General features: G+C 52.6%; 1 protein-coding gene across 1 annotated transcript in view; it reads right to left on the reverse strand.

Annotated features, from left to right (window-relative positions):
• The window catches only part of Cep104 (centrosomal protein 104), a 33,007-nt gene extending 10,954 nt beyond the window's left edge, over window positions 1-22,053 (reverse strand). Inside the window, exons 1-18 of the mRNA XM_032893696.1 lie at window positions 21,542-22,053; window positions 18,145-18,295; window positions 15,977-16,150; window positions 15,546-15,684; window positions 14,420-14,482; window positions 14,099-14,184; window positions 12,630-12,798; window positions 12,212-12,370; window positions 11,159-11,374; window positions 9,473-9,667; window positions 8,536-8,703; window positions 7,836-8,009; window positions 6,182-6,358; window positions 3,877-4,083; window positions 3,057-3,164; window positions 2,188-2,224; window positions 1,324-1,390; window positions 566-674 (exon numbers count right to left, since the gene is read on the reverse strand). Coding sequence (XP_032749587.1) covers window positions 566-674; window positions 1,324-1,390; window positions 2,188-2,224; window positions 3,057-3,164; window positions 3,877-4,083; window positions 6,182-6,358; window positions 7,836-8,009; window positions 8,536-8,703; window positions 9,473-9,667; window positions 11,159-11,374; window positions 12,212-12,370; window positions 12,630-12,798; window positions 14,099-14,184; window positions 14,420-14,482; window positions 15,546-15,684; window positions 15,977-16,150; window positions 18,145-18,257 — 2,361 coding nt within the window. The 5' untranslated portion in view covers window positions 18,258-18,295; window positions 21,542-22,053. The remainder of the gene's footprint in view (window positions 1-565; window positions 675-1,323; window positions 1,391-2,187; window positions 2,225-3,056; window positions 3,165-3,876; window positions 4,084-6,181; window positions 6,359-7,835; window positions 8,010-8,535; window positions 8,704-9,472; window positions 9,668-11,158; window positions 11,375-12,211; window positions 12,371-12,629; window positions 12,799-14,098; window positions 14,185-14,419; window positions 14,483-15,545; window positions 15,685-15,976; window positions 16,151-18,144; window positions 18,296-21,541) is intronic.
• Between the last annotated feature and the right edge of the window lie 3 nt (window positions 22,054-22,056).

Below are 22,056 nucleotides of genomic sequence, written 5' to 3' on the forward strand. Positions count from 1 at the left end.
GCCATAGGTAACTAATAACTGGTGAGTCAGACTTAGAGGACTATAATCAGCATCCCAGCTGGGGACAGTGGATAGTTCTTTGTTTCCCAAGAGTAATGTAGTATGAAATGGCCAGCAGCAAGGCTGTTCCCAGCAGTCCTGAACTCAGTCAAACCATGAATCAGTTATGGTCTGTATAAGTAATATGCATGGCAGTAGGCAAGCCAGCACGGAGAACAGGGAGAGCATGGGCTACACACAGGACTGCACTCACACAGGGCTCCAAACCACCATGGAGAGCACGGGCAACACATGGACTGCACTCACAGAGCTCCAGCAACAAATGCTGTGAGCGCCATCAGAGAGGGGCTGAGATGCATGAGTTGTGGCCAGGGAGACAGTGGCTGACACACCAGTCACTCTGGGCCATAGCATGGCCTGCTCTGCTTTCCCGACTTCTCCAGTAGCTTCTGAGACCTGGTCTTTTTCTCAAAACCTAGGTGTGCTGACTGTGCCCTTGTGCTCAGCACCTGACTTGGCTGAGCAGTCACCTGTGAGCAGCCATGGCCCATGCCCAGCTCCTGACCTGCCTGCAGTGGTCGCATCTGGTCAGCATGAGGCAGTGTTTCCAGTAGTGGAGGTCCAGGCCCTCTTCTGTGAAGGACTCATTCCTCTCCCCACAAAAGATGCACAGACTGCAGTGAAACAGAAAAGATGGAGATGAAGGCCAGGCGCTGGTGTGACCACAGCAACCATGACTGCACTCAGCTCAGGAGTCTCTGACCCCTCCTGTCCTGGAATGCCTGGTGTTCTGAGGGCAGCTGCACCTCCTGGGAGGACAGCACGGCTCAGGGTTCCTGCACAATGCCAGGAGACAGGGCCTCACCAAGCAGGACAAAGAGCTTACGATGCCTGTGGTGTGAGCCTTGCTGGCACAGTCCTGAAGGTGGCGTAAGTCACAGCGGAGCTGGAGGACAGCTCAGTCCCTTAAAGACTGGACCTGCCCCTGGACACCACTCGTCAGTTTGTTGCAGCAGGATGCCTAGGGTGACTGCTGTGGGGTGAAGCAGGGACTGTGGCTGAGCCTGGCCAAAGCCAGTGTGCAGCCACGTGGGGCAATTTCCAGGCTTTGGGATCAGAAGAGGGGCTCAGAGTCAGAGTCAGCAGGGAGCCCTGGGGTCAGGAGGAGGGGCTCAGAGTCAGCAGGGAGCCCTGGGGTCAGGAGGAGGGGCTCAGAGTCAGCAGGGAGCCCTGGGGTCAAGAGGAGGGGTCAGGGTCAGCAGGGAGCGCTGGCCCAAGGCCTCCCCACACCTCCCATGCAACAGACCCAAGTGCATCACTTACTTATCCAAATAGTGGTTATCTGGGATTTCTGGAGTGTCAGGTGGGGCAGCTTTCCTTCCTTGAGGGTCTGAGGAGATTAAAGAGCACAATTTAGGTAACATTTGGTTGAAATGTAAATTGTCATTTTAAAAATGATATCTAATGGTAAGGTATCTGACACAACGTTTGTATCCAATTAGGGCTGCAGAGCCAAGAGGTGTTTTTTTTTTTGTTTTTTTCCTTTCTCTTCAGGCTCAAGTCTGGGCCTTGCACATCCCTTCACACCCCTGGTTTGAGAGCCTTGCTATGTAGTTCAGAGCAGTCTCAAACTCACTGTGGTGCTGAGTGAGAACGGTCCCCTCAGGCTCATGTGTCTGAATGCTTGGTCCCCGGCTGGTGGAACTGTTTGGGAAGGATTAGGACATGCTGCCTTGTTGGAAGAGGCATGCCACTGGAGTTTGGTGTCCCAGTGTCTGTCTGCCTTCCTGTGCCCGTGGATCAGATGTGAGCTCTCAGCTACTGCTTCAGCACCAGGCCTGCCTGCTGTCATGCTCCTGCTATGATACTCATGGGCTTGCCCTCTGAAACCACAAGCCCCAAATAAACTTTTTCTTCTATAAGTTGCTTTACTAAGTTATGACATCACAGGAATAGAAAAGTAACTAAGACTTGTCATCCTCCACCTCACCTGCCATTCCCCAGGCTCAAGAGTGTGGCATGAGGCCTGCTAAGGAAGTGATTTTGTTTTGTTTTGAGTCAGAGTCTTGAACTTAAATAAACTCACAAAAGACCTTCCAGTCTCTGAAGGCTGGGATTAAAGGTGTGTGCGCCATGCTCAGCAAAGCCATGCTTGCAGAGCTGAGTTGCCCTCCTGGATTTGCTCACCTTGATTTTTGAGCTTCACAGCCTCATTCTCCTTCTCCTAAGACACAAAGAGAAAAAGCTCAGGAGTGAGCTGCAGTGTGTGTACAGTCCTGGCAGGGGAGGGAGCAGCAGCTCCAGTCTCTCCACTCTGTTTTCCATAAGCTCCTCTCACATTGGCCTTTGGTGGGAAGGTCTGGGGACCTTCAGCCCCTCTTGGGAAAATCATTTCAGACATGTTTGCCACTTTTCTACTTCTTGTTTCTTTCCCATTTGCATGGAGAGCAGCGTGTGGGACCTCTGCCCATCTCTCGGTATCCTCGGTGCATGAGCTGTGGCCATAGGCACAAGTAGTGGAAACATCAGCCTTGGTGCAAGCACAGAGCTCAGAGGACCTCTCTGGGGAGTTGGTTCTCAATTTATCATGTGGGTTTCAGGGACTGAGCTCAGGTCATCAGACCTGGCGGTGAGGCCCCTGCAGCATCTTGCCTGACCTCCCACTTTCCTTTTAACTTCAGGAACTTAACTAACTGCACAATTATTGGTCAGAGACCAACTCCAACCTAGAAGTACCATCAATGCACAGAAAAGTTTCTACTCTACACAGAGCCTGCCCTGACAGCCCCCAGAGAGGCTTCAAGTGCAGTGCCTGGTGGATTAACTTGCATCCCTGAAATCACACTTTCAGCTGCAGGCCACTTCCAGGGTAGGCAAGAGACCAACCCTTCAAGACCCACAGCAGCAGCGGAGTGGGCTAATAAAAGACATGGGACACCCTGGGCCCAGTCAGGCTTCTTTTATTCATCCCACAACCAACCTGAAGAAAGTAAGGGTGTCATCTGCACCCAGCCACCCCCTCCCACACGCGCACCTGCACACTCGGGTGACCTCACCTGGACTCCAGCCTGGGTCTCTCTTGGTGCTGCTGACAGGCCCTGTAGAGCCTTCGTCTCTTCTTTCTTTTGTTTTTCTGCTTCTTTTGTGACTACTCTTTTCTGGGTCTGGTTTAAAAAAATTTTTTTTTCCACATCAGAAGAGGTTTTCGGGGCAGGAGAGATGGCTCAGTGGTTAAGAGCACTAATTGCTCTTTTACAGGCCCTGCGTTCAATTTCCAGCAACCACATGGTGGCTCAAAACCATCTGTCTGTATTAAGATCTGATGCCCTCTTCTGGTGTGTTGGAAGACAGCTACAGTGTACACATATACATTAAAGAGAGAATATAAAAAAATTAAATAAAAAAAGAAGAGGTTTGGGGGCAGCTTTGGACACTGGGAGACAATTTATATCATTGAAATTTGGTGATAAGAATATAACATATTAAAAGTAAATTCTCCAGTAATTTACTAAAGTTTGTGCATTGCTAATTCTGCTCTTCCCAGACAAGGCAACGCTGGTCTCACAGCTCACAGGCAGGCTGTGGACAGGCAAGAGCCTTGCTCAGGGACCTGCTTCTTACTCAGACTGTGCTTCCCCACAGGGGCTACTGAAGAAAGAACCCAGCCATCTTTTTATGTCTCAGGCAGCATGGTGCCCCCTCCCTCTCTCCCTCCCTCCCTCCTTCCAGCGCAGCTTAGCCAGTGTTCCCAGCAATGCTCTTAGCTCAGCCTCTGAGTGCAGAGATCACAGGTATGAGTCAGCACAGCTGGTTTATGTTCCAGGTCATTTCCTAAACACAGACTGCAGTCTCTGCAGTCCATGAAGGCCTACTCACCTTTCCTTCAGCCTCGGTCGGCCTGCCATCTATCTTAGCAAACCCCTCAAATATGGCTTTATAGAGAAGGTTCCTGCGTGTGGTGCTGTCGTCTGGAGGAAGGTGCTCCAGGGTGAGGGCTGGGTGCTGTCTGTACATGTCCAGAATGATTCTGACTGCCGTCTCTCGCACCTCATACACCCTGTGCTCCAGGGCACTCACTGCAAACTGCAAAGAAAGCAGTGTCAGCTCTGCAACTGATTCTCTGGGCGACAAAGTTAACAAAGTTAACTTCTCCCAGCACAAAGCGACCTGTAAAGCCTTGGAAAATAAATAAATAAATAAATAAATAAATAAATAAATACGAGGCCAAGAGGAGATAAGCACAGAGGGAGTCAAACCACTGCTCTGCACTGTCCTGGCACACAGCGCACTCATGTCCAGTGTTGTGCTTTGCTTTTTCCACGTGGTGGCAATGTAGTGCCAGGATTAGTCGGGTTACAGTAGTTGGGACACTGCCCAGCCAAAGGGCTAAATTTTAAAATATTAATAAGCCTGTGTGTTATTACTTATAGGCTGGAGGTTCCGAGATTGTCCTCTATACCAGCGCCCCCCTCCTCCCACGCTTCTCAGGGCTCAGCCTGAGCCCACTCCAAGGTGCTACCCCACGCCTGGCCATCATCAGCTTTCCCACGGGGGCCTCACCTCTTCTACTTTGTGGTTTTCACTCTGACATCAGAGCATTGGTCCACCTGTCCCTGGAGTTTCTCTGCCTGAGCATTTAGTCTGCATTGTACGGTCACTCTCATGGTCCTGTTCATGCGTTACTGCAGTCACCCTGTCCCCTCTTCCTGCAGTCACCCTGTCCCCTCTTCCTGCAGTCACCTTGTCCCCTCTTCCTGCAGTCACCCTGTCCCCTCTTCCTGCAGTCACCCTGTCCCCTCTTCCTGCAGTCACCCTGTCCCCTCTTCCTGCAGTCACCCTGTCCTCTTCCTGCAGTCACCCTGTCCCCTTCCTGCAGTCACCCTGTCCCCTTCCTGCAGTCACCCTGTCCCCTTCCTGCAGTCACCCTGTCCCCTCTTCCTGCAGTCACCCTGTCCCCTTCCTGCAGTCACCCTGTCCCCTCTTCCTGCAGTCACCCTGTCCCCTTCCTGCAGTCACCCTGTCCCCTTCCTGCAGTCACCCTGTCCTCTTCCTGCAGTCACCCTGTCCTCTCTCTCCAGTCACCCTGTCCCCTCTCCCTTCAGTCACCCTGTCCCCCCTTCCTGCAGTCACCCTGTCCCCTCTTCCTGCAGTCACCCTGTCCCCTCTTCCTGCAGTCACCCTGTCCCCTTCCTGCAGTCACCCTGTCCCCTCTTCCTGCAGTCACCCTGTCCCCTCTTCCTGCAGTCACCCTGTCCTCTTCCTGCAGTCACCCTCCCCTTTCTGTCACCCTCTCTTCCTGCAGTCACCCTGTCCCCTCTTCCTGCAGTCACCCTGTCCTCTTCCTGCAGTCACCCTGTCCCCTCTTCCTGCAGTCACCCTGTCCTCCTGCAGTCACCCTGCAGTCCTCTTCCTGCAGTCACCCTGTCCCCTCTTCCTGCAGTCACCCTGTCCTCTTCCTGCAGTCACCCTGTCCCCTCTTCCTGCAGTCACCCTGTCCCCTCTTCCAGCAGTCACCCTTCCTGCAGTCACCCTGTCCCCTCTTCCTGCAGTCACCCTGTCCCCTCTTCCTGCAGTCACCCTGTCCCCTCTTTTCCTATGTGTCACCAGGTGCAGCTGAGGGGATGCAGGCATCGATGTCCCACTGGTTTGCTTTGTCTCACTTGAGACTCTGGCCACACACGCTATGGGTGTCCTGTACCATGGGTAGTAGAGCTCAGCTGGGAACAGAGGAAGCTGTGAAGTCTGCAGTGGGTCTGGGTGGGAGACCAAGGCAGGCATGGCTGGCATTCTCTGAGGTGCTTTTAGGCAAATACATTTTTGATTTTCAGCTTTTTTTTTCTGAGACAGCATCTCATGTAGGCCAGGCTGGCCTCAAAGTCACTATGTAGCCAACGATAACCTTGAACTCCTGATTCTCCTGCCTCTACCTTCTAAGTTCTGAGATTACAGAAGTATGCAGCCAGTTGTATGTGGTGTTGTGGATTAAACCTGGGTCTTCATGCTTGTCAGGTGAGGACTTGGTCTGCTCCCCACTGGCAGTGACCTGTGCACTCTACCCTCTCACCAGTTAGTGTAGAACAGCAGGGAGATCCTAATGGCTCCCACATGTTCTCAGTAGATGGCCCTGTTCTACACTGTGGTGCTGGGGCCGGCCAGGGTCAACCACACAAGGCTGGCTCACCTTCATCACATTGTCCACGGTGAAGCCTGAGCCCTCAGTGCCCAGGTCTCTCAGCAGCCGGGCCAGGAGGTCCACCTGGCTCATTGCCAGATGAACGGAAGCATTGGTCTTCAGCGGCTGCACCAAGTAAGACGGAATGAGCTGGAGAGACCTCACCTCCTTAAACAAGGCCATTTCCTACAGGATACAGCAGTTTGTTAGCTTTAGGTAAAGGCTGGAGGCCATTTAGCACAATTAGCATGATGTCACACTGAACAGCAAATAGAGCAAACAGGGAAGTGAGGGACAGAGACAAGCCGTGGGCGAGCTGTGAGTGGGGGCCAGTGTACCCTGTGTAAGCTGGGTGCTGTTCCTTTCCCTGAACATTAAGCTTCTTAGTAAAGGCAGATCTTAGATTCCCACATTTGAGAATGACAGGTGTCTCGAGTCTAGTATGGAGCTCACCTAGAGGATCCCCAAGTCTGCTGGGTGGCTCACCCCTGGGATCCTGGGCGTGGGAGGCCGAGGCAGGATACATGAAGCCCTGCCTCATACTAAGAAAAAAAAAAAACAAAAACCCACCTTCCTGAACTAGACGGCTCATCAGAAAATTTAAATAAAGCCAAATATACTTTCGTAGCACTTCATAAACTGTGTTACCCCTCCTGCCTGTGTACATATGTGAAATTTTCACATATGCAGCCCACAGTGAGTGGTGGGCTCGGTGGGAGAATGAACACAGAATAAATGGCGGTGTGTCCATTCTTGCTCTCTTTTTGTTAAGAGTCCTCTGGGTGATTTCACCGAACTTATTCTGTGAGCATGTGTGGGTGAGCGTGGACAGCAGAGGTTTCCTTCAACCCTGTGTGTCCGGCTCAGGATCGAACTCAGGTGGTCAGGCTTGATGGAGGACACTTTTCACCCACTGAGCCATCTTAGAACCCTTTCTTTTTTTTTCCCCCAGAGGACCGAACCCAAGGCCTTGTGCTTGCTAAGCAAGTGCTCTACCACTGAGCTAAATCCCCAACCCCTTTAGAACCCTTTCTTTTGTTTGTGTGAATACATGTGTACATACATGTGTCAATGCATGTTGGCATGTGTGCATGCATGTTGAGGCTCAAAGTTGATTTCAGGGATCTTCCTACATAGCTCTCCCACTTTATTTTGAGGCAGGGTCTCCCAATCAGACCCAGTGACTGCCGATCTGGCTAGCCTTGCTAGGCAGCCTGCTCCATGGATCCCATCGGCACCTTCCAAGCCTGGGACTGAGGCAAGCCACCATGCCTACCTGGTATTATGTGGGTTCTAGGGATCTTAACTGTGAGTTAGCAGTGGCTTTAACTGCTGAACCACCTGCCTGGCTGTATACATCCCTCACTTCCATCTCCAATGAGCTGGGTGTGGTAGCAAGCCTGCAGTCTGCGTACTTGGAAAGCTAGTGCAGGAGATCACCAAGTCTGAAGGAGCCAGCCTGGGCTCTGCTCTGCAGTGAGCTCAAGTCCAGCCAGCATTATAGGATGAGACTCTGTCTCAAAACAACAACAACGTGAATGTCTACACAGAGCTTGTCCCTCCAGCACTAGGGGACCAGGGGAGCAGTGTCTGAGGCTTTGCAGTACAGAAGAACCCTGCAAGGCAGTCAGAAGCAATAAGATGGGGAAGGGGATGCTCCGACCTGGATGAAATTCAAGGCCATGACACGGAGGCGGGCAGAGGAGTCTCCAGTTCTGGCAAGTAAAAGGGGGATAGCTCTCTCCACACAGTACGTTGTGTCAAGTTTGCCCAGCTTGTGCTTGGGAATATACTGTGTAATTATCATCTTCAGCAGTTTCAGTGAAGCCTGAAAGACCTGAAGAAAATGAGGGAGACAGATCAGCTGTGCACTGGGAGCCAAGAGGAAGGCACAGCAAATGTGAGCCTCAGACGACACACATGGACCCACGCCAGAGCCCTGCACCCCGCCTGTTACCTCAGACGACACACTGCTTCCACACATGGACCCATGCCCAGAGCCCTGCACCCCGCCTGTTACCTCAGCACTTGATGCTGCTGACCATGTGACATCATGAGCTACACCTAGTCCTCAACCTGTCCTGTCTGCACTGCTCATTCTAGAGCCTGCTCAGAGCTGCAGAAGCACTCATGGCACTCCGGAGAAACAAGGAAAGCTGAGTGCTGTCCGAGGGGACGCAGCCTCTCTGCTGAGGAGGATGGGAAACAGAGGCTGTGCAAAGCTGAGGAAATGCTGAGGCAAGGACGGCCTCTCCCACCTGTCATTTACCCTGCCTCTTGCTGGAGAACCCTCCTTCCTGGTCTCACTGAAAGCTAAGTCACGGTTTTATCAGTGACCTGGGGACAGCTGCTGAGGGACTTACTGAGGTTACAATGTCCTTTATGGCTCTTCTGATGAGAAAGACAGATGCTCTGAGCATGTTTTTCAAATCTTCCTTCTGGGTTCCAACAGGCATCTCCATCAGCCTCTTGTACAATGCCAGCAGAGCATCTTCTCGGCAGGACCACATCTTAGAATAGGCCCCAGCCACCTGCGGGAAACAGCGGGCTCGCTTTACTTCAGGAGGTGGGCTGTCCAGCACCACAGGCACCTAGGCTGCCTGCCATCTTGCACTTTAAGGCTCTTTCCTAGTAGGGAGCTGTCTGCAAGTGGAGCTGTGTTAATGGGAAGTGAAGAGCTAAGAACCTGCACACCGAGGACACTGACTCCTGCAAACTGACCTCCGCATGTGAGCAGCAGGAGGTGCACATGACACACTCGTGCACAGGCACAGACACAGACACACAGACACACATAGACATACAGACTGACACACAGAGACACACGGGCACATAGACACACAGACTGACACACAGACACACACACAGACACACACAGACTGACACACAGACACACACACACAGACACATACAGACTGACACACAGAGACACACACAAACACTCACAGGCACATAGACACACAGACTGACACACAGATACACACACAGACACACACAGGCACATAGACATACAGACTGACACACAGAGACACACAGACTGACACACAGATACACACAGAGACACACAGAGACATACAGACTGACACACAGGCACAGGCACAGACACAGACAGACACACATAGACATACAGACTGACACACAGATACACACATATAGACATACACACTGACAGAGATATACACACAGTACACACGCACACACACGTTAAACAGAGTAACATCCCTTCTCTCTGTGTGCTAAGTTGTGTGCATTCGCACATGTGCGTGTGATTGTGTGCACAACTTGGTTTTCCTTTTTTACCAAGGCTTCGCCTAAGGTGTCGATGGCAGAGCTGGCTTCTCTCAAGGCCTTCTCTGTCAAGGGCTCTGGCTCCCCTGAGACACCCCGTCTCCGGACATCACTGTCTGCCTCTCTCACTTCTGGCTCTGCGGATGGTTCCTCCAACTGCTTGCGAGTGACAGGAAGAGGCCGTTCATCATAGGGCAGGGCTTCCACCTGTGAGGTGAGCAGAGGTGAGCACAGTGCTGTGGGGCTGAGGCTCTGGGTGGGGGCTCTGCCCAGGACACCTCCTCCACAGCCTGTGAGCTCCAGGGCGAGCAGGCTGAAGGGATCACTCTGCTAAGTATGCGGAGCATCAGATTAATTTCTACAATGGATTTTAACTGGGAAAATCAGATGCAGCCTCCGCCCCATCTAAGCTGCAGCCCTTTCAGTTCAGCCAGAAAAGGCCCAGGAGGAGGAGCCCGTTATTTCTCAGACCTATGCTGATGTTCTCCTACTGCACGACACGGAGCGATGAATATGCACGTTTTCTGGGGCCTCAGAGCCAGCACAGTCTCCCACTGAAGCCATCTGTAAGGAGCTTCCTCTGGGGTGCTCCTTGGGGAGCAGCTGCCATCCCTGTCTTTAGTCCTCCAGCACCTAACTCACCATGTGCCTTTCCTGCTGCCCACACAGCAGCAAGGACGGACCTTCTGCCCTCACAGCCATGTCCCGTCAGAGACAATGGCACAGAATTAAAAAGGAGAGCACACAGCTGTGAGAGTCAAGAGGGAGAGCATTCCTGACTGGGTCCTGACACACGGTGACAAGTCCCTGACCCTTATGAGACAGTATGAGTGCACACCCGTGAGAATACGTTTCTCAAAGTCTGAAATCACATGTGCCAACCCTGAGCCAACCCTGAGCCTTAACCAGGCTGCAGAGGCATCGCTGCTCTAAGCTGACACACAAGCACGAGGCGCTATTCTGTGCAGTGACATGCTCTGGGAGCCTGCTGGGGCCAGCAGCACGGGCGTCTCCTCTTCAGAGGCTGGCATGTGAATGAGGGTGACCTGGCTGGCCCAAAGTGAGGACCCCGAGGAAGATAGGAGCTGGAGAGTCAAGTGATACAAAGAAACCAGGTTTCTGAAGAGACTTGAGCCATCGTGCTCCGCATTAGAACCATCAGTACAAAGCCCACTTTCTTGGTTCCCTGTTACAATGCTGTTCTAGAGGCCTGGTGACTGAGGCTGCATGGTGCTGTGTGGAAAGCACATACAGCAGAATTTTACCCATTTATTCTGACACAGGATGGCTCTGTGGCCTTGGGCATCTGGTACTTGCTCTGTAGTCTACCTGAACTGGCAGCAACCTTGGAGAGCTCCAGGCATGCACGTCTCATCTCACACATGCTCGCTTAGACCTTGAAGCAATGCTTGAGGCATTTTATACAGATGTACACATTTTCTTTCAGGAAAAACCAGGGGCTCGAAACAGACTTTGTGAGCCACAGATGATGCTGCAGACCCAGACAGGGGCTCTGGCAGCTGAACTACAGCTGTGCCTCTCACGGGGTGTGGCCAACGGGCTTTTGCTTCCTCTTGCTTTGGACTAGCCAGTGTCCCAGCACCCTCCTGGATGCAGGGAAGGCGGCCCTGAGGCAGGCAGGTACCTGTTCTGAGATTAGCACCCAGGTGCCCCATGCTGTTGATGACAGTAACTTACATGGCTCCTTGGGGCAGGGCCTGCAGCAGGTGGGGACCGATCCACTGCTGAATGCCGAGGAGAAGATGCCAAGGGCTTCTCCTGGAGGATGGGGCCAGCACACGTGTCTTCAGCTGCCAGCTCTTCTGTGCGAGGGAGTGAGGACACTGCCTTCCAGTGCTGGGGACTGCTGGGAGATGCAAGGGGCTGGAGGGGCAGGGCGAACGGTCTCTGCATCTGGAGGGAAGATGGGACACAGGGTGTGACTGCCGCAGATCATCTGACTGAAGAAAGGCTGGCATACCAGAAAGTAAGGACAGCTCACGAGCACACAACGGGCCGCTCTCAGTCCCAGGACCATGGCATCTCCTCAGCTGTGTCTGCCACAGGTACAGTGCACACTGCAGAGCAGAGCTATACACAACTTAACATGGCCATGGGTGCTGTGCAGTATTTACCAATACATGTGCGCTAGAAGCACAATGGGCAAGGCCCAGGCTCAGACCTGGGCCTGCAGTTCACAGCCTGTCAACAGATTATGCACAGTGCTCACAGGCAGGGCATCTAGGAGTCTCACTGGTCTATGTTTCTACCTGGAAGGAAGGCAGAGGCATGCACCCCATTAGCACCAGCCTGAGGCTGGCAGCCTAGAGGGACTGGTGAAGTACGGCAGCCTGTACTCAGCACTGAGCCCCCTCCACCTGTACTCAGCATGATGCCCCTGTCCCTTATCCGCCATGTAGTCATCATCTGCCTGCATGAACTATAAGATTAGCAATAGAGTGTCTTGCAGAAGTCTGTCTCCACTCAGTCAGACTATTCCAGTGGGTTCACATCCATGAGCACGTGGTACAGGTACCACACCCCATACATATGGAGACCAGTCTGGAGGGATCCCAAGGCCTTGATCTTCCTGACTCTGGCCTCTGTGAACTCTAGAAGATCCCATCACAGCAGAGACCTGCTGATTGCTCAAGACATGGAGTACCTGCCTGAGCTCTCGGGGAGCCTGCGTACAACCCTGGTCAGCCCTTCACTCTCTCCCACGTGCCCCACCCTGTGGCCCACTCTGACCTCTGGCTCGCCCTGCAGAAGGCCATGCAGCTCCAGCTGTTCGTACACCTGGGCACGGTAGCGAGCCATCTGCTGTTTCTTCTCCTTGGCCAGATCATAGTCTTCCTTCTCCACCGCACAGCGCTTCTCCACCTCATAGCGCCCTAGGCGCTCACCGACCTGCAGCACAAAGCATGGGCATCTGCTCTCATAGGACAAGTGTGGGTGGGTGGGGGTCTGTGCTGCGTGCTGTCTCAACACCTGGCACTCAGGAGCCTCACACAGGTCAATGCCCAACCCCCACAGGAGCAGTAAGCCTCTGGCTCACTGATCCCCAACTGTAGCGGCCTAGGACTCCATCTCCGCTCTCAGCCTTCAGGAACCCTTCTGCAGAGGAGACCCAGCCTAGGCAGATGAGGCATGTTCTCAGGAGCTGTACCTTCTGCAAGTCAGCGATGGCTTGCTTCAGTTTCTTTGCATGGTCATAGCGCTCCTTCTTGGCTGCTTCCCGCTTCCTTTCATCCAGCCTGCGGATGATCTGGGCGACTTCAGGGTCTTGGTACATGTCAAACGCCAAGTCATCGAGTGGAGAGATATAATCAGATCTCCTACGGAGAGATGATGACCCCTTCAGGTCAGGAGAGTCAGGAGCTCATGCTCAACACAGGTCAGAAGGTCAGAAAAGGTGACAGAGCTGTTCTCAGGGCCTCCCTCGAGAGGGAGAAGACTCAGAGAGGTCGGTCCAGCTGCAGCCATGAGCTACTGGGGCTCCTGCTCCCAGTGCTTCACTGGGCTGCATGTGAGGCCAGGTCTCAGGTACACTCAGCATCCATGACCTGTCTGTGCTCATCATTGTTATTCTTAAGTTTTAAGCATGGCAGGAATTAACTGCTCTGGGTGAGAAGGTGCTGCAGTAGCATGTGCCTGGCCATACTGCACATGCTCAGGGGACCAGTTCCAGGGTCTTACATCTGTGACATCAGCTGCATAAAGACCCAAGCGCAAGCTGTGACGGGCATATTATATGTAGGTTAGTTTATATGAGTATTATCTGTCACAGAGAGTTTAGGTGGGAACCGTGAATAAGCTCAAGCAGGACCTGGGCACAGGCTGCGTTTAAACCCCCAGGGTCCCTCCCTTCTGCTGTCCCCCACCCTCTACTCAGGCCCTCTGCCTGCCAGCCCCGTGACTGTGATACTGTGACGGACAGCTGCAGCAGCTCTGAACATCCCTCCCATCAGTAACATAAGGGTTGACACAGCACACATCAGCTGTCAACACTGTGCTTGCAAGGCTACACCACTTTGCCATGATGTCCCAGAAACCAATACTAAGGTTTTATTTTTAAAAACCTTACCAAAAAATAAAAAAGTCCCATGGTGCCACAGTCAGGAACACACCCACTCTTATGCAACACCCCAGGGCCAGGCCAGGTTCTCTCGCACAGTGAATTTCAGCACTAACGTTCGGGCAGGCGTCTCACAGCCTGTGCCTCTGCAGGCCAGAGCAGGCGCAGCACTAAAGATGGAAGCTCTGCCGAAGCACGCAGTGGTGCTGTGGCTGCTATGTAGGCTCAGGCTGCAGGGAGGGCAGACACCAAGGCGTGGCCACCGGGAAGGAGCTGACTCGTGGGACAGAGGTGAGGGTTCGCTTGGCTCTCCGGTAGGGCCTGAGAGCTAAGGCAGGGTGGACAATGTATCACTGTTCTCAGGGCCCTTTGCTAATCACGGACGGACACACAGAACTGAAGCATCTCTGAGCAGCAGCAGTGTAGGTGTGCAAGAGGCACACTCATTTAGTCTCTGCACAGACATAAGACAGCCTGACCAGTGGCTCCTCTGCGCTCACCTGACCTAGCCAAGGAGCTCTGAAGTATCCTGTGGAGGAATTGGGGGGGGGGTGTCTTACCCAGCAAAAGTTCCATCTAGGGCTGGGTCCTCAGGATTGTGGGGACTGTGGCCCAGGTAGTGGTCAATCAGCTTCTCCCTAGAGGTCTTTGGGAACAAAATATCTTCTTAGACTCTCAGTAAACAACGGACACAACAGTCTTAACAGAGGTGCCAGCAAGGCTCAGTGGTCCTAGTCTTCGGCACGAGCAGCTAAAATTCTTGAGGAAAGTGGCTGCTAAGGTGTCTGACACTCAATCACAGTTGTGTGATGGCTTCTGAACTGACACACTTTGTGATAAGAAATGTATTTTATTTTTAGAAATGAATCTTTCATACTTACAGTATTGCTTTCATCGCCCAAATCTGCAGGGTCTCCAATGATATTTATTGCAACCAAAGCCACCTAAGAAACAGTTAAACACCAGAAATTAAATACTCAGTGTTTGCGATGCCTTAAGCCCTTGCCAACCTTGCCTCGGTGTTACCAGGCAGGAGAGGATGGTGTATCCTCAGGCGCACTGGCAGTAAGGCCCACACTCCTGTGGAGAGCTGAGGTGCTCAGGGGCATCGCAGAACTGCTGTTCTACTGCTCCACCAAATGACTGCAGTTTGCAAATCTCTAAACAATAATGGCTAACCTAGAGCTTTACCTGCGTCTCCCAGGCAGCCAGCATGAGTGTGGAGCTCCGTCCCTACTAACTTAACACAGCCCGCTTCACCCGGGGGCTGAAAAGTTGCTTCTCTTCCCCACCCATCATTGTGGCTCAAGCTCCTATCAGTTCCTACTGGTGGACACGTGCAGATGAGGTGGAAGGAGAAAAAACATTAGAAATGGCCGCTCCAGTTTCCTGTGAGGCCGTGCTACAATGAATCTCGTGACACAGTCCTGCCTCACAGCTCATTTGCTCGCTAGGACAAAGTGACCTGCTGGCTTGCTCCTGTTCCCCTTAGAGGGTCAGCGGGTGGTATAAATGTGTGTGTGCTTACAAGGCTGTTTGGACAAACTTGATTTCCCTTTTCAGGGTGGGAGAGGTCCTGAGCATGCCAGGCAAGCACTCTGCCACGGAGATGCACCCAGCTTTCCCTGCTCTCCAGTTCACTCACTGACAGCAGGAAAAGGCAGCAGCGCAGCTTATGCAGCTGGAGTGGAGTGTGCTGGGGACCAAGCACCGTCGGCTGATTTCCACGGGCACTGGCCTCGGGCAGCTCTGAGGCCTGAGCTGTCAGCTGACAAGGCAACAGGCTGCCAGTCAGTTCTACATGCTCTCAGCAAATGAAAACACGAGGAGGGAACAGTCAAGAGCACCTGACTGTGCATGGACAACACCTGACCAGTCCTCTTACAGAACTGTGGGGTGAGGGTACTACAGAGGGCAGGGCATGGGCGGGGCTGTCAGGACAGACTTCACACACACACACACACACACACACACACGGGGGCGGGGGAGAGCGAGAGAGAGAGATACCTGATTATATATGTTGTACTTGTTGGCGTGGTTTTGGTGAAAAATGAGTTTAAGAAACTGCCCCACAGCGTCCACATAAACAGACTTGAGTTCCCGGGCTTTGCAGCCTGTCTTTTCATTGTCACAGAGGGAGACATAGCTGAAAGGAAGGTCATGGCTGAAGTACTGTTGACAAATCCATCTCCACTCCCACCCAACCCCACAAGGCCTGACGTAAAACCTAGGCACCTTGCAGGCTCCACGTAATCGGCCTCAGAAAAGCCCCCTCCCCTGCCCTGAGCAGCTGCTGCCGCTGACCCCACAGGTGTGGGCTGTGCCCTTAAGCATATGAACCCCAGGCCTGTGGTGGGAAGGTCACAGCGGGCCAAGAGGCACAGTCCGTGGGGCCGTCACACTCAGTGCCACCACTACACATGGAGCTGCATTCTTACCCCAGTCTGCGGAAGCGCTCTGCTTGGTATGGCACCAAGTACTCGGGCAGGCTCTCACTGATGTAGAACTCGACTTTGCTGGAGATCATGTACTGGTGAGCCAGCAGCTGCAGCTTCCTTATTCTGCACCGCTCCACCATCTGCAGAACAATCTCTTGTGGAAACTGGCAGAATCTGAAAGCAAACACAATGCCTGCCTGAGCCTTCCTTCTGCCTGCTTTCAGGCAGGGGAATGTGAGGCCCAGCATGGCTCATATGGGGAGCCTGTACCTTAATGAAGACCTCCTCCCTTCTACGGCCAGGACCTGAGGCTGGCTGGCCACCTGAAGACCTAACCTCAGGCTGCTGAGGCTGATGGCTGAAGTGGAGCTTGAAGCTGGTAGGGCAGACCGACCACTCTTATGGGGCAGAGCAAGGCTTCTCACAGGAACCCGAGGACTTGAGGGAAGCACCTGCTTGCAGGACACTGAGCTGTCAACTTGCAGGAGGCAACTCCTGGACTTGCTCAGTACTCCATGGGAAGCTGAACTGAAGCTTCTACCTTACCAAGGACCTACCCACTGCAAGACTTGGCTAGAGCACTCCTGTCAGCAAGGAACGCACACAGGAGGCACGGCCATGACTCAGCAGTACAGTGTGTTGAAAGGACAGTACTGACATGCATTAGCTGGCAGGCACTGTGGGCGTGTGGAACAAAAGGAGCTCTGAAGGATGGGGCAGTCAGGGAGGGCCCCCTCCACAAGTATCAACATCACTGTGCCTGGTGACATGTGTGTGTGTGAGTGTGTGTGTGTGTGTGTGTGTGTGTGTGTGTGTGTGTGTGGCCATTGCTGGCCAGGCCTTCTCCCACATCCCGCACAGAAAACCTAACTGGGTGAGGCTTCTATGAGTGTCTTCACGAGTACAGCCACTTCCACTCCCCCCAACCAGGGAAGCAGTCAGCCTGGACAGCACTAGCACATCACCCTGTGCTCACCCCAGTCTCTGACGTCTACAGCTCAGGGAAATGCCCTCCCACTGAGCTACAGCCCAAGTCTGCCATTCAGACACACTGACGGGGCAGACTGCTTCTGAGCCACTCAGCGGGTGAGTGTGTCTGCTGCCAACCTGAGTGTGATCCTTGGGGTCCAAAGGGTGGAGAAGGAACCAAGTCCACAAGTTGGCCTCTGATCTCAACACACATGACACACATGCAGTCGACACACACATGGACAGACGCACAGTAAGTACAAAATCACCTGGAAACTGAAGCTGGTGTGCAGGCTCAGGCTACCAGTGCACGCCATGCTCTACTGGAGACTCTTTCTCTGGAGACTAACTCTGATCCCAAGGCTCTCGGGGAGACATGGCAGGAACTTACCTCATCCTATAAGTGCCACCTGTGCCCACCCCTGTGCCCATCCCCGAGCAGGCTTCCTGTAGCTCATGCTGACAGCACCTTGTCCATTTTGGGGACAGCTCGTTTAAGCATGCTTTCCCTTGCCTCCTGGCCAGGGTGCATACCCTTTCCTCTGGTGTCCTCTGGCAGCATGTTACTAAATGAACGTAGTTATGACCTTAAAGAAACACCATGCCAATGGTCAAAGTGCCACGTTACTGTGATTGCATAAATATCACCACAGAGGAAGCCCCGCGTGTCTCTTTAAGACCCTTCATGGAATTGTAGGGCAGGCATAGCTAATGTTGCAGATCTCTGTAGAGGGAAAGGCAAAAGAGAGTGTGGAAGCTTCACCTCTCGAAGCTTAAGGGAGGCAGGAGACCATTGAACCGGGAGCTTGGGAGGAGAGTGGTTGTGGCTGGGGCCACAGGCCTGGCCTAGCCGGTGGCACCTGCATTGGTAGGGGCAGAGGACAGCATGCCAGGGCAGGGTGCCAAGAAGCTCAGCACTCACAGACCCAGCAAATGCCCTTCTGACCCATCGGCTTTAAGTCTCCTATCTCTTAGCTCAGGCACAGCGGGGATGGAGGAGGTGCTGCTTACTGGGTCCTCTCAGAAACTCCAAGAGAAAAACGTACTTTAATTTTAATTATTTAATTTAGTTTTCACTATAATATACCAAATAGCCCTCTAGAGATGCATTTCATGTTTTCAGACCGGGAGGTATAAAGCCTACCAAGTATTTAGAGTCAGGGATGTGCTCTTAGTCCCGCCCCTCAGCCCAGCCTTACTTTGGTGACCTCCACCCACTGACAGTTGGTGCGTGGATCATTAGTTCCCGGGCGCTGAAGCCATCTTCATGTCCAGAGGAGCTGACCACTACAAATCCAATCTTGTGGGGCATTCTGCACACACTCGCTGTCCAGAGAGCAGGGAAGAGTTCTGTGAACGAATCCAACTCTGGGTTAGACGTAGACATCGTGTTAGTTTATGTCATAAAAGGTAAGCCACAAAGTGCTGAGAACGGCCCACCCCCTGAAAGGGCGGTGTGTCTACAGAACCTTTTAGACGGATGCGCTAATCCTGCTTAAGGTACCATTTAAGCTATTTTGATTTTCCTGGAAGTCTGATTTGTGCTGCAGGCTGAATTGCATCCTTACTGATGACCCCCATCTTTGAGTGTGACCTAATTGGGGTATCTGCAGATGGGATCACATTAATGATACCTTACTGGGGGAATCCAATGTGGCTGGGGTACTTTAAGAAGAGGAAAAGGATCTGGGGGTAGGTATCACTGGGGAATAGTGTTTGCCTATTGTACAGAAGACACACACATGCACACCTACCACTCTAGAAACACATGCACACGTGCACTCACACACTTGTACACACCAAACAACCCCTCAATAAACACACACAAGAAGTGGAGGCACAGACATACATAGGGTAGATGCCACATACAGACTGAGAACGAAAGATGTTTTCAGAAGCTAGAAAAGATCCAGACCTCAGAGGCACTTGTCTCTGCAGCCACTTTGATGCAGGCCCTCTAGCCCTGAAATACACTTCTGATGTCTAAGATTTGTGATACTACCGGCAAAAACCAAAGCTTTTGGTAGGGTGCAGTGTCTTTCCTCATAATGGGGAAAACTAAAGACTGGTAATGAGCAGGGAAGGACTAATTGTTAGTGTAGCAATAGCTGCCTTGTGTCCATTTGTAGCCCTAGGAAAAGCAGTGTAGACAGACTGCAACAGGGCAGAAGCAGCACAGTTGGGCTGAGAACCTGACTCAGGGCATTTTAAAGTGTAAATCAAGGACAAGCTGGACCAGGATATCTGCTGGCTCCCAGATCCTGAGAGTATGTGGACAGCCACCCAGAGAAGCCCAATAAAGCACCATGTCCCCTCCCCTTCTAGAAGGGAACAAGCAGTTGTCAGTCTCCCCCTTGACCTGGGAATTGAAGCTGGGCAAGGATGGGCTCTGGCTGTAAGACAAAACTTTGGGTTTTGGCCCTCAATGGAGGTGTGGGTGCAGGCAGCAGGGGCAGCTCTGGTGACAGGCAGCAGCGGCAGCCCCCATCCCCAGTCCTAGTGAAGAAGGGAAGCGCTGTTCATCCTAACACAGAGTCTGCTGGAAGCTAAGCTGCCAAGCTGAGGGGAGATATGGCCAAGTCTGAGGGTGTTTGAGGAGAAACAATTGGCTGAATGATTCCTTCAAAGTGACTTTTGGGGAACAGATCTGTATCCTAGCTAACCCCTGTCATTTGGAGGATGTGATGCTGTGATGTCTACTTTGCTGCCTGGCGCCCTGCTCTCTGTGTTGGAAAACAGCACAAAGTGAGCTTGGCTGTGGTGACTGTGCACTTCCCTCCAACCTAATGACACTTTCCTAGGCTTGGACAGTCCATGACTCCCACACCCCTGCACAGCGAGGTTCATGAATGGGAACACGTGTTGCCCAGAAGAAACTGGTGACACTCAATTCCAGGATGATCTAGAGGCCGCAGCAAAGGAGTTTTCTCCCCACAGAGACTCCTAGGACTAGAGTCCAGAGCTGCTGAGGCCCAAGGAGGGCCTGCCCAAGTGGTGCTAACCTTGGGTGGTGGCACTGCCAGAGAGCAACACACAGGTCCCCAGATGTGATCATAGTGAGGGCCTAAAGTACGTACAGCCCCTTAGTTACTTCTCAGTTACCAAGCTAAGCAAGGTGCTGAAGCATATGAAGGGAAATCACTCCTCCTAACACAGAACAAAGAAGTTCAGGGCAAGTCCCCTGTGGCTGTTACGGCAGAGTGGAGGTAACCGACACACAAAATAGTCAAGAGCAGTCACAAGCATTGCCGGGTGACTTAACATTCCTCTCCTTTGACCTGTGAGACCATACTCCTAGTTCATGCAGGTTCTGAACCTAGGGCTGACTTCCCACAACTACCATCCTCCCCTTTAGCACCCAAGGGCAGCACGGTATGAAGGCTTACTGGTTTCCACCCTTCTTTCTTATCCCTAATCCAGATGGGGACAGCTGCCTGCTCCACCTATGCTCCTACCAGATAAACAGTCTTCAAATCCAACTTCAATCACCTCTCGCCAGGTCTTAATTCCAAAACCCTAGGCAGCCCCCATCTAGGAGTAAAAGTGCTAATTCTGTCCTGACACCTTGTTTCCCCAGTCCCAGTTCTTATCTTGGATTTTTTTTTTTCATTTTTATTTTTGGGACAGAGTCTCTTATTTAGCCCTGACTGGCCTGGAACTCGTTCCGTAGTCTAGACTGGCCTTGAACTCACAGAGATTCCCCTGCCTCGGCATCCCAAGTACTAGGATTGAAGGCATGTGACACTATGCCCAGTTATGACTTGAATTCTTAGAGACTAGCCAAATCTAATGAGCTTCTCTAATTCCTTGACCAGATATCTCCAAGACCCTGTGTCAGGTATGGTAGCACACCCCTTTGATACCAGCACTTGGAAGATCTCTGAGTTTGAGGCCAGCATGGTCTATATGTAGTAGTTCCAGGGCTACACAGTGAGACAGTCTCGAGAAAGAGGAAAAGCAGGCCCGACTCCCTTTGTCAACAGTTGTGCTCAGCAGAATGTTGATACAAGTCTATCCCCAATAAAACCAAAACAAATTATTGGTACTGAGGACCCCTGCAGAAGAGCTATTGTGCGGGCAGTGTGACCAAAACACCGGGGCCTCAAAAAGGACACCTGCAAAAGCATTCATTTTCTGACGGAGACATTTCACCTCCTGTTCCTTCCCTCCCCACAAAGTCCACCACAGATACTTTTGGCTCTATACAATGCTGTTACTAGCTGGTTACCAGAGGCCTGCGGTGTTCCAGCTACCCCTAGGGCAGCCACAGTCAGCAGTGTCAAGTGATGTTTACCCTAGCAATTGCTTATAAACTAAGCCCCAAATCTTCTGTTTGGTTGTGAGCTTACCCTGTCATCTTTCCAGCCCTAAGCCCAAACTCAAGGTAGCAACTTCCAAACATTTTGTTACAAGGATACGGAGTGTTTCCAGTTTTCTTTTCAAGAAAAGGTAAATGTTACAATATTAATAATCTTGAGGCAATTAATTTTAAAGACTGAGAGTGCTTTAGAGAATCTTCAAGCTTAAGAGGCTCGACAAGTCAAACCCAGCGAACAAACAAAACCCCCAAACGACACGGATTGAAGTGTAGCCTACCCGGGGCCAGAGTTACAACCTTCAGTCTCGTGGCAACTGGTCCTGTTCAGTAACGCATGCAGAAGAGGACAAGGCGAAGCTCGAACCTGATTCCGCACACTAAGGCTGACTGCGCGGCCGAGAGGCCTGGAACAGGCACTAGCCGCGTCCCTCCAAGGCCAGGTGTCAGGGAGACTCCGCCCCGGGTGCCTGCTGAAGACCGCGGCCGCTCGGAGACACAGAGCACCGCGGAGAGGAGGAGGCGGGCCGCTGCGATGTCGGCCTCCGCTACCTTCGGAGGGGCCTCGGTCCAGCCGCCCCCACCCCGGGCCTCTGAGGCGAGGGCAGCCGAGGAGCAGCCCGGGCTGCCTCTGCCCTGGGCCCGGGCCGCAGCTGAGCTCCCATGGCAACCAGGCCGGCCCGCGTTGTACGCCTGCGCGTCTGTCCACCGGCGCCTGCGTGCGCACCCAGGCCTCGCGGATTCTGGCTGGGGACAGGTCCTGTAGTAGGACGTTTCCGGTTGCACCTACTTAGGT

The sequence above is a fragment of the Rattus rattus genome, chromosome 1, assembly GCF_011064425.1.
Source record: "Rattus rattus isolate New Zealand chromosome 1, Rrattus_CSIRO_v1, whole genome shotgun sequence".
Taxonomy (NCBI): Eukaryota; Metazoa; Chordata; class Mammalia; order Rodentia; family Muridae; genus Rattus; species Rattus rattus.